Below are 13,628 nucleotides of genomic sequence, written 5' to 3'. Positions count from 1 at the left end.
TTCATTTTTTGTGGATTGAAGAACTTTTCTCTTTTGTGTATACTTGATTTCTTTATTTTGTTAACATCTACATACAAGTCTATAACAACATCTACATACAAGTCTATAACAACATCTACATACAAGTCTATAACAACATCTACATACAAGTCTATAACAACACAAGTCTATAACAACATCTGCATACAAGTCTATAACAACATCTGCATACAAGTCTATAACAACATCTACATACAAGTCTATAACAACATCTGCATACAAGTCTATAACAACATCTACATACAAGTCTATAACAACATCTACATACAAGTCTATAACAACATCTGCATACAAGTCTATAACAACATCTGCATACAAGTCTATAACAACATCTGCATACAAGTCTATAACAACATCTGCATACAAGTCTATAACAACATCTGCATACAAGTCTATAACAACATCTGCATACAAGTCTATAACAACATCTGCATACAAGTCTATAACAACACAAGTCTATAACAACACAAGTCTATAACAACATCTGCATACAAGTCTATAACAACATCTGCATAACTTCTGCATACAAGTCTATAACAACATCTACATACAAGTCTATAACAACATCTACATACAAGTCTATAACAACATCTGCATACAAGTCTATAACAACATCTACATACAAGTCTATAACAACATCTACATACAAATCTATAACAACATCTGCATACAAGTCTATAACAACACAAGTCTATAACAACACAAGCCTATAACAACATCTACATACAAGTCTATAACAAATTTGCACTTCGTTAAACATAAAATGCATGGTTCCTCTTTACCAATTAAATTCAAGAAAATTGGTATCCCATGAATAATGACTCCACAGTATATATATTTTTTATTCAAGTTAAAGGGGTCTAATGGTGCTTTTTGTAGTACCTTCTCCTTTGGAAATGTTGATTTATTGGCACTTACACTTGATAACATTTTGAAATTGGACATGCAAGGCCTCATCATGCTCAATGTCTCATTCCAACTGATCCTGGTTATGTCAAGTCACAAATATTTCAAACATATATAAGGACCATTACTTGTCATAAGATGTAAATATCCCTTTGTTTTGAACTAAACCTATGCCATGGGCACGATTTTTACCATACCATCTTAAAAGGTAATATAAGTCTGTAGGAACACATATCATCCTCCTCAGAAACATTAATTCTTCTCTGAGATGACCAGTCTGTTTTTATTCTCAAATGTTGAAAATGCTTAGCTCAGAAAAATTCCAAATACCAACTTTAAGTTATAAAGTTTTACTAAAAAATGAAAATAACACATAATAATTATAAGTCCATATATGGCTTTTCATGTTGTACCTTCATCAGATATACACTAATCTAGGATCAACCTCCAACGCTTAGGAGAAAGCTAACTATACCTAGACTGATTTGGTTAATTGGGTGAAAGCAAAATTTAAGATATTTATAATGTAGACATACCTGCATAATCAAAATTGAGCAGTTTCAAAGGTGAATCCATATGACATTTAACATTAATCTCTGCAGATTTGTCAGGGAACCTCTCATAGTTGATAATATACGATGTATTTAAGTTTGGTCCATGATATAATAACTTGTAGTTACTATGATCATGCCACAGGTATTCTATATTAAAGTCCATGTCATAGTCTTTAGATTCTGTTTGAACAGGTGATATCAAGCTAAATGTGCTTCTTAACCAGTATCTGAAATAATAAAAATAGGATTTTATTACTTTCTTAATTAGAAAAAAAAAAGTTTTTTTTTCGGATAGAAACCGACTTTATGCAAATTTATAAAAAGATATGTAGTATGCTATATTTGAAGATAGTTTTTCTTATCTGATTTTTTTTTCATTTGCCATGCCAGGGCCTTTTAAAGCTAGCTATACAGATGGTTTTGCTCATAGTTGAAGGCAGTAAAGTGACCAATGGTTGCATGTTAACTTTCAAGTCATTTGGTATTTTAGGTAAATTTGTCTTATTTTTTTTATACACATAGTTATAAACCTGAAATCGGTCAATTGATTTTGTAGATGACTTCCAATAGCTCCATCAGATATGATCTGTGCTTCTTCATTCTTACAATCTGGATAAAGTACATCTAAGTGCCAGACAAACTCTAATCCTTTTGGTCTCCGTTGTCCAAGGACAAATATTGGTTTGGCATCCACTGTTAAGTTTACATGAATTTCCCATTCATCCAATTCAAAGATACTGCAGGTTTTTCCATTGCTTTTCTTCGGGACAGTAAGTTCCTCTGGGCTTCTTTTGATACCATTTTCACTCCCTGGCTGAATTAAATATATTTTATTAATCAGAATTAAAGACAGATCTTCTAATAATTAGTATTGGGTTCAAAACTTTAATTTGGAATTAAAATTAGAAAGATAATATCATAGGGAACATGTGTACTAAGTTTCAAGTTGATGTAACTTTAACTTCATCAAAAACTACCTTGACCAAAAACTTTAACCTGAACTTTGCACTATCATTTTCTATGTTCAGTGGACCATGAAATTGGGGTCAAAACTATAATCTGGCATTAAAATTAGAAAGATCATATCATGGGGAACATGTGTATTAAGTTTCAAGTTGATTGGACTTCAGCTTCATCAAAAACTACCTCGACCAAAAACTTTAACTGGACGGACGAACAGAGGCACAGACGGACGGACAGACAAACGGAGGCACAGACCAGAAAACATAATGCCCCTCTACTATTGTAGGTGGGACATAAAAAGAAATGATATAGGAGTTGCACAACAGCATTACATGGTGACGATTTTGAAAAATGATTAAGGGTTTGGGAGTAATTTCTGAAATTGAGGGATATCATAATATTGAAACTGTTATATTTAAACTGCTATTAGAAATTTCAAAGACTCATCTTATCAGGTATAATTTTGAATTTTAAGTAATTCTGTTTTGTATTTAATTCAATCAAAATAAAGAAATATGAAATAGAAATGGAATTTTTATTACCTTATGCTTAAAGTGAATATCTGTTAAAAGAAACAGCTTCTTTCTGAGGCTACCAAGGAGATGACCTTTAAAATGAATATCATATCTATCTTTCTGTTCTATAATCATGTGATAACAGAAGTGCTGGCTGGTGCTGTCACTTTCATTTCTAACATGAGCATTCATTTCTATTACTTCCTGTAACATAAAAATATGTCAATATCATCCAAATTATTAGCTGTAATGAAAGAGGTTAAAGATAAAAGAATTTTAAAATGGATTTTACAGCTTTTACATTAATGCTAGCAAGACAAATCTTTGTTTGGCTTGCTTGCTTTGCTTGTATCAATGTTTGCTCAAGCATGGCAATTAAGATAGGCGGGGCTTTAGCTTGTATACATCATACTTAAATTTTATTGAACGTTATGTAGGAGGTTAAGGACACTAAATTTCAAAACATCACAGGATGACAATTATAAAGCGCAATCGTAGAAATGGAAGTAAAAAAAAATGTATTTTTTTTCTCGAAGATATGCATTTTCATCATCCAACTTAAAAGACTGTCGTCAAGTACTTTTAGTAAAACAAAATAGCTATTCGAACACACCTACTCTGATTTTGCGATTCATTACATAGGGATTTCATTTGACCCATATATTTCATCTTTTAGTACTGTGATTTTGTTATGTTATAAAGTCAACTTTGCTATATAAAAATGATAGAATCTGAAGCGAGATAATGTATCAAATATTCTTGCTTTGTACGTTTTCAAGACAAAATATTCATCTCAAACACACCTTAACATAAGAAGGTGCACTCGCTTTTCTAATAAAAGGGATAAATTAAGTAGGGGGGAAATGACTTAATTCATCCCGTTTATTTATTATGTCCATTGTTATTGAATATTGCGCACTTTGGATCACTTTGAATTAATTTTTGCTTGTAAACTTTCAAACTGATTATTCTTTGTTTATAGAGAAGGCGATAAATGCTTTCTGTAATGTTTACTATAGTAACATTTGCATAAGTTTTCAATTTATCTATTACATAGTTAAGCAGAACAATTAGATATCGAGTCGAAGTCATGGTTATCTATCAAGTTGGATGAAGAAAATGCATAACCTCCGATTTTTTTTTTAATTACCACGGACGGAGAACATTTCAATCTATAAGTTCAGTTATTTCCGTGTCTGCCCTTGCGATTATGTGACTCAAGAAAAAAAATCAAAAATTGGTAACAATTGTATCAAAAAGAGAAATTCGAGTGCACCTTCTTATGTTAGTGTGTGTTTGAGATGAATATTTTGTCTTGAAAACGTACAAAGCAAGAACATTTGATACATCATCTCGCTTCAGATTCTATCATTTTAATTTATATAGCAAAGCTACAGGTTGTAGGGTCAAATGAAATACCTATGTAATGAATTACAAAATCAGAGTAGGTGTGTTCGAATAGCTATTTTGTTTTACTAAAAGTACTTGACGACAGTATTTTAAGTTGGATGGTGAAAATGCATATCTTCGATAAAAAAAAATCTTTTTTTGGCTTCCATTTCTACGATTGCGCTTTATATTTGTCATCCTGTGATGTAAAATTTAGTGTCCTTAACCTCAAACATAACGCCCAATAAAATTAAAGTATGATATACAAGCGGAAGCCCCGCCTATATTAATTGCCATGCTTGAGCAAACATTGATACAAACAAAGCAAGCAAGCCAAACAAAGATTTGTCTTGCTAGCATTAATGTAAAAGCTGTAAGTCCTCAAAATATTTCTACTTTTCATTTCATATTTTAATATGTCAATCTCAATTTCAACTCTATCTTGTTTTGTGTCTTGTGTACTGTTTGTTTGTCTTTTTTTTTTTGCCATGGCTGAGATTATTTTTAACTTATGAGTTATGTCCCTTTGGTATCTTTTGCTTCTTTTTAAAAATATTATCCCGATATTGCCTGATTGATGGTTGTTTGTTTTGTTCTAAATCACAGCTAACACTTGTGAATAAATAAAACAGAAGCTATTAAATATACAACATCATATCCTCTAAATAACATAAAAATATGTTACCTGCTTGTCTGCAGACCCAATGTATGTTATAACTGTTTTCCTGTGGGCATGTGTATTGTTAGCTACCATTTCATTAGATAATGTAAAGTTTTGTCCTATAGAAAAGAAAATGAAAAATTCTCAGAAAAAAAACAACATTTTAGATAAAAACAAGAATGTGTCTATAGTACACAGATCCCCAACTCGCACTTTCATTTTCTATGTTCAGTGGACTGTGAAATTGGGATCTAAACTCTAATTTGGCATTAAATTTGAAAGGTTATATCATAGTGAACATGTTTACTAAGTTTCAAGTTGATTGGACTTCAACTTCATCAAAAGCTACCGTGACCAAAAACTTTAACATGAAGAAGGACAGACGGACAAACTAACGAAAAGACGAACGGACAAACAGATGCACAGACCAGAAAACATAATGCCCCTATTAGAGCATAAAAAATTCAACAGATAATAGTATATATACCTGGATAAGATAAATACATGCTGTCTTCAGCAGACCACAATCTATTGTTTCCTGTCAGGTACCCCATAGCAACATTGTTGACAAACTCTATCTCACTTACATCATGGTTGGCGGCAGCTAGTTTTGGTTGAATGTGTAGAAGGTACAAGGCAGGGAGATTCTTTGAACTGAAAATAACAGAATATTTTAAATAACTTTTCTAGACAACATTCAAAATATTGACGGAAAAAAAACATTATATGCAAATGAAATTAACTAGTTTTTCAATTCTATAAAATTTATTAGTTGTTTTATGCAAGACATTTTGTAAATCAAAAGTTAATTCATATAAATCAACCTTTCATCTGTTCAATATTTGATTGATGTTTGTTTTACACTGCCTTTATAACACAAAAAAAGCTATTTGGCATTTAGTCTTCCTTGAAGAAAAGAATAAAATTTAATGGCTACAAAATTGATTGATTATTGTTAGCATCCACTGTCAAAAATTACCAATTGCAAGAAAACTGGTTAACACTTGAATAGTTTCTGCTGTAACAACTTACCAATAATATTTTACATGGAATTTAGTAAAAATGTGTGAGCTGAGTTTCTGGCTTAGATTTTCAAAGTTGACATCTAAACTAGTGTAAGGTACAGCAAAAGATACTGATGTTTCTATGTGACTTCTATTTCCTTTAACTTCCTTTCCTTGTTTTGGATCAAATATTACCTCCTCTGTAGTAGTTTCATTAATCTTCAATTAGATAAATATTATATGTTATTCAGGTCTCAGACAGGGTATATACTGTGACATTCCCGGCTTAGAGTTTATATCCCCTGAGCCGAAGGCGAAGGGGATATAAGCCCTAAGCCGGGAATGTCACAGTATATACCCTTTCTGAGACCTGAATTACACATATATTACGGATTACCCCTGACTTAATGTTATTTTCCAGTGCAGGTATTTGTTGACAACACATATATATTGAAAAACCCAACCTGGTATGTTTGGCATATGTGAAGAATTTTCTAATTTGCTGTGAACATAATTTTATCGTGTATGTAATAATTTATAATAACACTTTTAACATTAAATTTAAGTATTAAAAGTGTAAATTGCGTGATTTTGTATCAAAAATGTTTTATTGACTGAAGCACGTCATTATTTTCCCTCTGTGAGCCTCTGACAGTCTGATAGCTTTTGACTACGTCACATAGTAACCGGTGTTATGATGACGTTTTTGAGGTTCCAATTGGAGATAAAAACGTCGTATATACCCCGGCAGTTTCCTGAATATATACTGACATCTCTGTGTTGTTATCCAATCACAAACCTCGACACATTTGTAATCCGTAATATAAATTTATATCAAATATATCATTACAGATTCCCCTTGACAACTAAACCAAGGGAGCTTGCATAGTTGCATTTCTTCTTATGAAGACACTTGAAGGTTAAATGAACTTTTCAATATTTGACCAGTTATAATCAAGGCAAAAATGACTTGTCCAATATCTGTGATGGATTGAAAAGTTCATTGCATAGATTTCATTGACAAAATGTATGAACATCCAATTTTGTGTAAAAGGTGTATACTGGTAATTATCAATTTCTTATTTAGGAAAGTGCACCTTCCGGTACATTATGAAACACCACTGATTAAGCAATTGCATATACACTGAATATAAAATGAATGATGTACAGAACGTTGGCTTTCAAAACATTTGACCTTAAATGTAAGTTATAAAGGTTATTGAAGAAGAATATACAAGTGAAACTGCGAGCTACTGCTCACTGATGATACCCCCGCCGCAAGTGGATAATATTAATAGTGTAAAAATATGCAAGTGTTCGGTAAACAGGAAGTTGTCGAGTGATGAATCTGAAAACGCATCACACGGTATAGCTGACTTATAAAAATCCTGAAACCAAATTTCAGAAATCCTTGTATTGTAGTTCCTGAGAAAAATGTGACAAAAATTTTTAACTTGGCTATCATGTGTAAAATCATACAAGTGTTTTTCGGTAAACAGGAAGTTGACGAGTGATGAATCTGAAAACGCATCACACGGTATAGCTGACTTATATAAATCCTGAAACCAAATTTCAGAAATCCTTGTATTGTAGTTCCTGAGAAAAATGTGACGAAAATTTTCAACTTGGTTATCATGTGTAAAATCATACAAGTGTTCGGTAAACAGGAAGTTGTCGAGTGATGAATCTGAAAACGCATCACACAGTATAGCTGACTTATATAAATCCTGAAACCAAATTTCAGAAATCCTTGTATTGTAGTTCCTGAGAAAAATGTGACGAAAATTTTCAACTTGGCTATCATGTGTAAAATCAGACAAGTGTTCGGTAAACAGGAAGTTATCAAGTGATAAATCTGAAAACGCATCACACGGTATGGCTGACATATATAAATGTTGATACCAAATTACAGAAAGGGTGGATGTGTAGTTCCTGAGAAAAATGTGACGAAAGTTTCATGGGACGGACTGACTGACGGACGGACGGACAGACAGAGGTAAAACAGTATACCCCCCCTTTTTTAAAGCGGGGTTATAAAGCGGGGGTATAATTTAAAGCAGGGGTATAATAATAATGTGTATAATATGTTTTTTGTCCTAAAAACTATAGAACTATACCTGAAATTTGGTTTTCAGTAATGTAAGACCTTTTATTTGTAGATGAAAGTCAGTCAGTTTATTGGATTCAATGTCTTTTTTCTCAGTGTCTGTTTGTTTAATATCTTTATTAACATAATCTAGATGTAATCCTGTTTCTGGCATATCTAACTTAGCTACAGTGCTGTCTTCTACCAAACTCTGATCTATATCAACATTGATCTGTCTCTTTAGTTTGGATCCTGAAAAAAGACAAATACATTTTAATATTGTCCGAAAGTACAAGAATATGTATGGACTAATTTATGTTGGCTACAGTTCATTTCTAAACAAGATACTGACTGTCAAATAAGAGGCAGGTTTGATAACTCTATTAACATTCTTTCAAAATTCCCACAATTCTAAAATAATTAAGATTTAAAAGATAGTAACTTCCATCAAAGTAAAGAGGAAAACTTTGCATTTAATCATTTAGATCAGTTTTCAAATAATTTAAGAAATTTAAGAATTGATAAAAAATTAACAGCATCTATTTGTTTTGTGATGGATGTATAGCATACCTGGAGCTGAATAAGTAAGATGATAATTTGTTCTTGGTCCTGTAGTACCATTAGTTATCGAATATGTCATTTCTACGAGGTATTCTTTCATGTCCCTGAGAATAAACAAGACATCTGTAGAAAGACTTCTCGTTGGTTTATGTCAGTCATATTGTTTTTCATAAATTGTTTAATCAAAAGTTAGGTCCTTTGTTTTCCATAAAGAATCATTTCTTTTTTTTTTCATGTCAGGGCCTTTTATAGTAGACTACTGTAAATTCAGAAATTATTGAGAGGTTTTTTATTATTATGAAAAATACGACAGGGTGATAATCGCATTAATATAAACTCCCATTTTGAATTTTTAAGTATGAATTAAACAAGATTTTTCTTGATATCGCAAAAAATTAAAAATTGAATTTAAGTCTAAAATGACGAAATTCCAAAAATAAATGCACGCAATTATTTCTAAATTTACATGAATTCCATACGGTGGCATATCATTGCCTATATCCACTTCATTAGAACTCTGGTGGATAGTTATATCATTGGCTATCATCAGGGGTTCCCCATGGTCAATTATTTTTTTCGCCCTCTTTCCCGAAAACAATATATTTTTTCGCCATGTAACATAAATATATATTGCGTTAAAAGTTTTCATTTGTTTTCTACACCTCCCTTTTAAGTAAGATGTTGTCTATTATTATTCTCTCAAACTTATCTTTGAGTCTACATTGTAATTAATAAACACTAAACATTTACTTTTAAAAAGAACTTATTTTTACTTAAAAGGGGAAAAATTCATTATATTTTGAATGACTTTTCTAAAAAAGAGGGCCACTTTCTTTAATAATAAAGAAGATATAAGTCACAGAATGTAACAAAATTCTTGGACATGTTTTGACCATATACAATGTTAAACCAGAAAGATGTACAGTTCTTTGGGAAAGTTTCTTCAAAAGAAAAATATGTGTCCTTTTTTACTAAGAAGTGTTTTTTACAACAAAACAAAAGCTTTTATCAAGTTGAAATTGATCCCTCATTTAAGGTGTAGTCATTACATTGAAGGGTTACTCAAATTCGAGGGGTTATTCCCAACCTTTTGCATAGTTTTCTTTTCTAGACCATCGTAAATGAAAAAGTTTAGACGTAAAACTATGCTTGAAACACCTCGTGTCACTCAAACTACTTTAAAGTACTCTCTCAAATCAATTATCTATATCAGAGTCAAAAGATAAAATTTTAAATCGGAGATTTTTCTTGCTTTTGAACATTTTTCGTCATAACATTAAAAAAGTTTTCTTTTCTTGACTATCGGTAAAAGGAGGAGAGGAGACTTTAAAAGTTTGATTCGAACATGTGAATCGCAAAGTGGTTACTAAATCCTTTATGTAACATGTGACAGATAAAAAGATGGAAAGTTGATCAAGAGCATAAACATTCCTTTGCAGTTGGTTATCAACATAACCTTCAATAATTTTATTGCAAGTGTTTGTTAAAATGCAGACCTTGCAGATCTGGCTCATGTAAGTTGGATGTATGTGTATGTGTCAGAGTAAGCCTCATAGTAAACTAGACAAAATTCAAACCCATCACTTTTTAAATTATATTTTAAATGTCATATATGGTAGTCCAAAAAATTAATGTTTTTTTGTTATATTCAACTGAATTTGTACTGCCATACCAAATATTTAAAACAACGTACTTATCAGCCCTAGACACGTCTATGTCAACACTAAATGGTCCAGACAAAGGAAAGTATGGATGTGTTGTAGAATCAGCGACATCTGGATAGTCAAACTGCATACAGACTCTGTTTCCTGACAGCAGCATTAACAGGGCACCAGAACATTTTTTCATTGTTGTTTGTACTTTTGGATCTGCTGGTATTTCTGTCCAGTCGTCATAGAGATGATGTAAACCACTCCTATTGAAAAAAAAATAACAAGAATTCATTGTTTTCAGTTAAAAATATCAAAATTTCAAAAAATTTGAACCAACCATTTTATCAGAAAAATTACACTGGTTATATAGCAGTTTGACAAACACTAATTTTGATCATTGAGAAGCTTAATATTGCCTTCACAACGCAACGTTATTAAAACGTTTAGCTGATTTCACAGTTATCTCCCTGTAGTGTTAGGTACCACCTTAACTTGATTTTCTAAAATTTCTTAATAAAAATGATTCTGACGGTATAATATATAGAGATTAATACATGGCCTTTTCCATATCAGCCTGGGTATCATCCCGAGACCCCCATATCAGCCTGAGACGGAGTCGAGGTGCTGATATGGGTCGAGGGATGATACCCAGGCTGATATGGAAAAGGCCATGTATTAATCGCTTTATCATATACTTCCGACAATAGTTTTATGTAAGGCAAATAAACTAATACAATAACTAAAACAGTCAAACACTTTATAAAGAAAATTAAAATTATGAATCAAATATACTATAGTTGTCCAACAACAGCATCATTAACTCCTTATATATTTATAGTAACATTTCCTATAGAGGCATTTTGAAACATTGAAAATTTGGAAGAGTTTTACGATCATTACTACTCCATGTTTGTTGTACTATAAAATGATTCATAATTGTCAATGGCACTTGTTAGCAAGTATTTCCCGTAAATTTTGACGTCGTCATAAAAAACATCTGACGTCACAATGGAAAAGTAAACAACCGATACCGGAAACACCGGAAGTAACTTGCACGAGAGGCACTGATATGGGTTTTTTGCACGAGATGCACCTGATATGGGTTATCAGCCCGGGTGGGAAGATATGGCTTGTGCACTTCCGCCCATTACACATATGCAAAAGCTATCATATTAATGCTAAGTATATGATAAAATGTAATATATCAGATTCAAACACATGTTCTACCCTTATGAGTAGTAAAACAGCTATAAGTAAGTGTTTCTTTTGTCTCAGTTTTGACACTTATCAGAAATATAGTGACATAAGAGAATGAAAAGTCACTTTTGTAAAATATGTAAATTACACAAATACGTATGTTATTTACTTGATATGGATTGCATTATAATTTCCATCAATGTTTTTGCTTGTAACAGTTGCAGTATAGTTGGCTAAAGTTGTTTTAGATTTACTCCCTCTATTCCAGGTTACAGAGTTTTTCATTTCAGTTTTCCCATTGAGAGAAGTCAACATTCTACATCCTACATGTATAGTATCTCCTAGCTTCACAAGCATCTGACCAAAAAATTCTCCAGCAAACCTGACAAAAAATGAAATGCATGATATAAATTATGCTTATTTCTAAACCATTTAAAATACACTGGTTCTCAAATACAGCTGCATGATAAAACACTAATTTGCTTGCTTGATTTTGTTAAATTAAAACTGAAATTTTTTACAATTTCAAAGAGTGGTGGCATTAATTTTCATTGTAAAAATTTGTAAGGGTTCCGAGGAACCCAGTGTCTCACCTAATTTGGCTGTAAATCGCAGGCTCAACAAAAATGAGGAAAAAAATTAATAAAAATATTCCCCTTGATACTATCTTTTGATTGTAAGAAGCTTCTGTCCAAGTATGGTAAAAAATTCAGGATAGTTTATGAATCTAATAAATGTTTTAAAAACTTTAACTGCAGACTGTATGTAATGTTAACTGGAAGAAAATCTAAGTCCATTTAAAAGTAAAATATGGAAAAAATGGATTTATCTTTTTACAAAATTTACTTCTGGATACATACTATCTTATGATCATAAATAAGCTTCTGTCCAAGTTTGGTACAAACCTAGGATAGTTTAAGAAAGTTATTAAAATTTTAAAAACTTTAACCTCAGTGTGAATGTAATGTTTCCTCGCAGAAAAAACTAAGTCCATTTATAAGTAAAATACGGAAAAATGGAATTTTATTTTTACAAAATTTACTTCTGGATATTATCTTATGATCATAAACAAGCTTCTGCCCAAGTTTGGTAGAAATCCAGTATAGTTTAAGAAAGTTATTAAAATTTCAAAAACTTTAACCAAAGAGTGAATATTTGTTGACACTGCCGCTGCCGATGACGGAATGTAGGATCGCTTAGTCTCTCTTTTTCGACTAAAGTTGAAGGCTCAACAAAAATGAACAATTTAGAGAGCCTAGAGAGATCAAATTGTCAAAAATATATATATATATCTTAATATAATATAGTAACATGATCCTACCTCTAAAACCAGGAAGAGGAATGAGTGGTTGGCTTGTCTTTCTTATTGTGATTTAACTTAAAAATAATACCTACCCCATAGACAGCTCACCAGTACCTTGAACAGGCCCAGTTCTCCTCATATACTGACTAACATCAGCTTTAGCGGTAACATCCAATCCCATTGAGGCTGTCAGTAAAACTGTCATATTCAATGATGCACCTGATATAGTAGGTATGATTTTTGTCAGATCAAGTACCTTGGCAGATCTTAAAAATACAAAGTAGTATATTGACAAATAACCTACAAACAATATACAAACTTTTTTTGTATAAGATATTGTCTGATAAATAAGATGTCATATCTAATAAAAAGATATATAGGAAAAAATATACCTATCATTTTGTATTTAATTTTTTTCTGATCATGCAAATTGTTAGATTTTAAATGTGTTGCATATATTTGGGTAATATTTCTTTTTAAATCCATGTGCCTGTTTCAATATATGTAAACAAGAAAAGGGGTTTAAGTATGTAGTAAACTTATGAATGCATTATAAAAAAAAATGATGTTTCCTTCAAATTGGGCTTTGAACTAGCTTTCAGTTATCATGAAATTTTTTCTGTTGACACTATATGTCTTTACTTGTTTTGGTGGTTATTTTTACTGCACAATACCAATTTGATTGATCCATCCCGTCTTTAAAAAAATAAATCTCACATTGATTTAATATTAGTGGTTCCCTTAACAGAGCAGTAAAATTTTGAAGGAGATCAACTGAGATCTGATACCAACATTAAA

At 31.6% G+C, this 13,628-nt stretch overlaps 1 protein-coding gene across 2 annotated transcripts in view; it reads right to left on the bottom strand.

Annotated features, from left to right (window-relative positions):
- LOC139495185 (uncharacterized) overlaps positions 1 to 13,628 on the bottom strand; it is a 56,379-nt gene that overhangs the window by 17,820 nt on the left and 24,931 nt on the right. For both annotated transcript variants that reach the window (XM_071283391.1, XM_071283397.1), the window contains exons 18-28: positions 12,923 to 13,096; positions 11,697 to 11,909; positions 10,372 to 10,593; positions 8,688 to 8,782; positions 8,149 to 8,369; positions 6,060 to 6,250; positions 5,515 to 5,681; positions 5,052 to 5,146; positions 3,005 to 3,181; positions 2,030 to 2,313; positions 1,482 to 1,726 (exon numbers count right to left, since the gene is read on the bottom strand). In XM_071283391.1, the coding sequence (XP_071139492.1) occupies positions 1,482 to 1,726; positions 2,030 to 2,313; positions 3,005 to 3,181; positions 5,052 to 5,146; positions 5,515 to 5,681; positions 6,060 to 6,250; positions 8,149 to 8,369; positions 8,688 to 8,782; positions 10,372 to 10,593; positions 11,697 to 11,909; positions 12,923 to 13,096 (2,084 nt within the window). The remainder of the gene's footprint in view (positions 1 to 1,481; positions 1,727 to 2,029; positions 2,314 to 3,004; positions 3,182 to 5,051; positions 5,147 to 5,514; positions 5,682 to 6,059; positions 6,251 to 8,148; positions 8,370 to 8,687; positions 8,783 to 10,371; positions 10,594 to 11,696; positions 11,910 to 12,922; positions 13,097 to 13,628) is intronic.

The sequence above is a fragment of the Mytilus edulis genome, chromosome 1 (assembly GCF_963676685.1).
Source record: "Mytilus edulis chromosome 1, xbMytEdul2.2, whole genome shotgun sequence".
Lineage (NCBI taxonomy): Eukaryota > Metazoa > Mollusca > Bivalvia > Mytilida > Mytilidae > Mytilus > Mytilus edulis.
The sequence above is the reverse complement of the archived record's forward strand: the minus strand, read 5'-3'. Positions and strand labels throughout refer to the sequence as shown.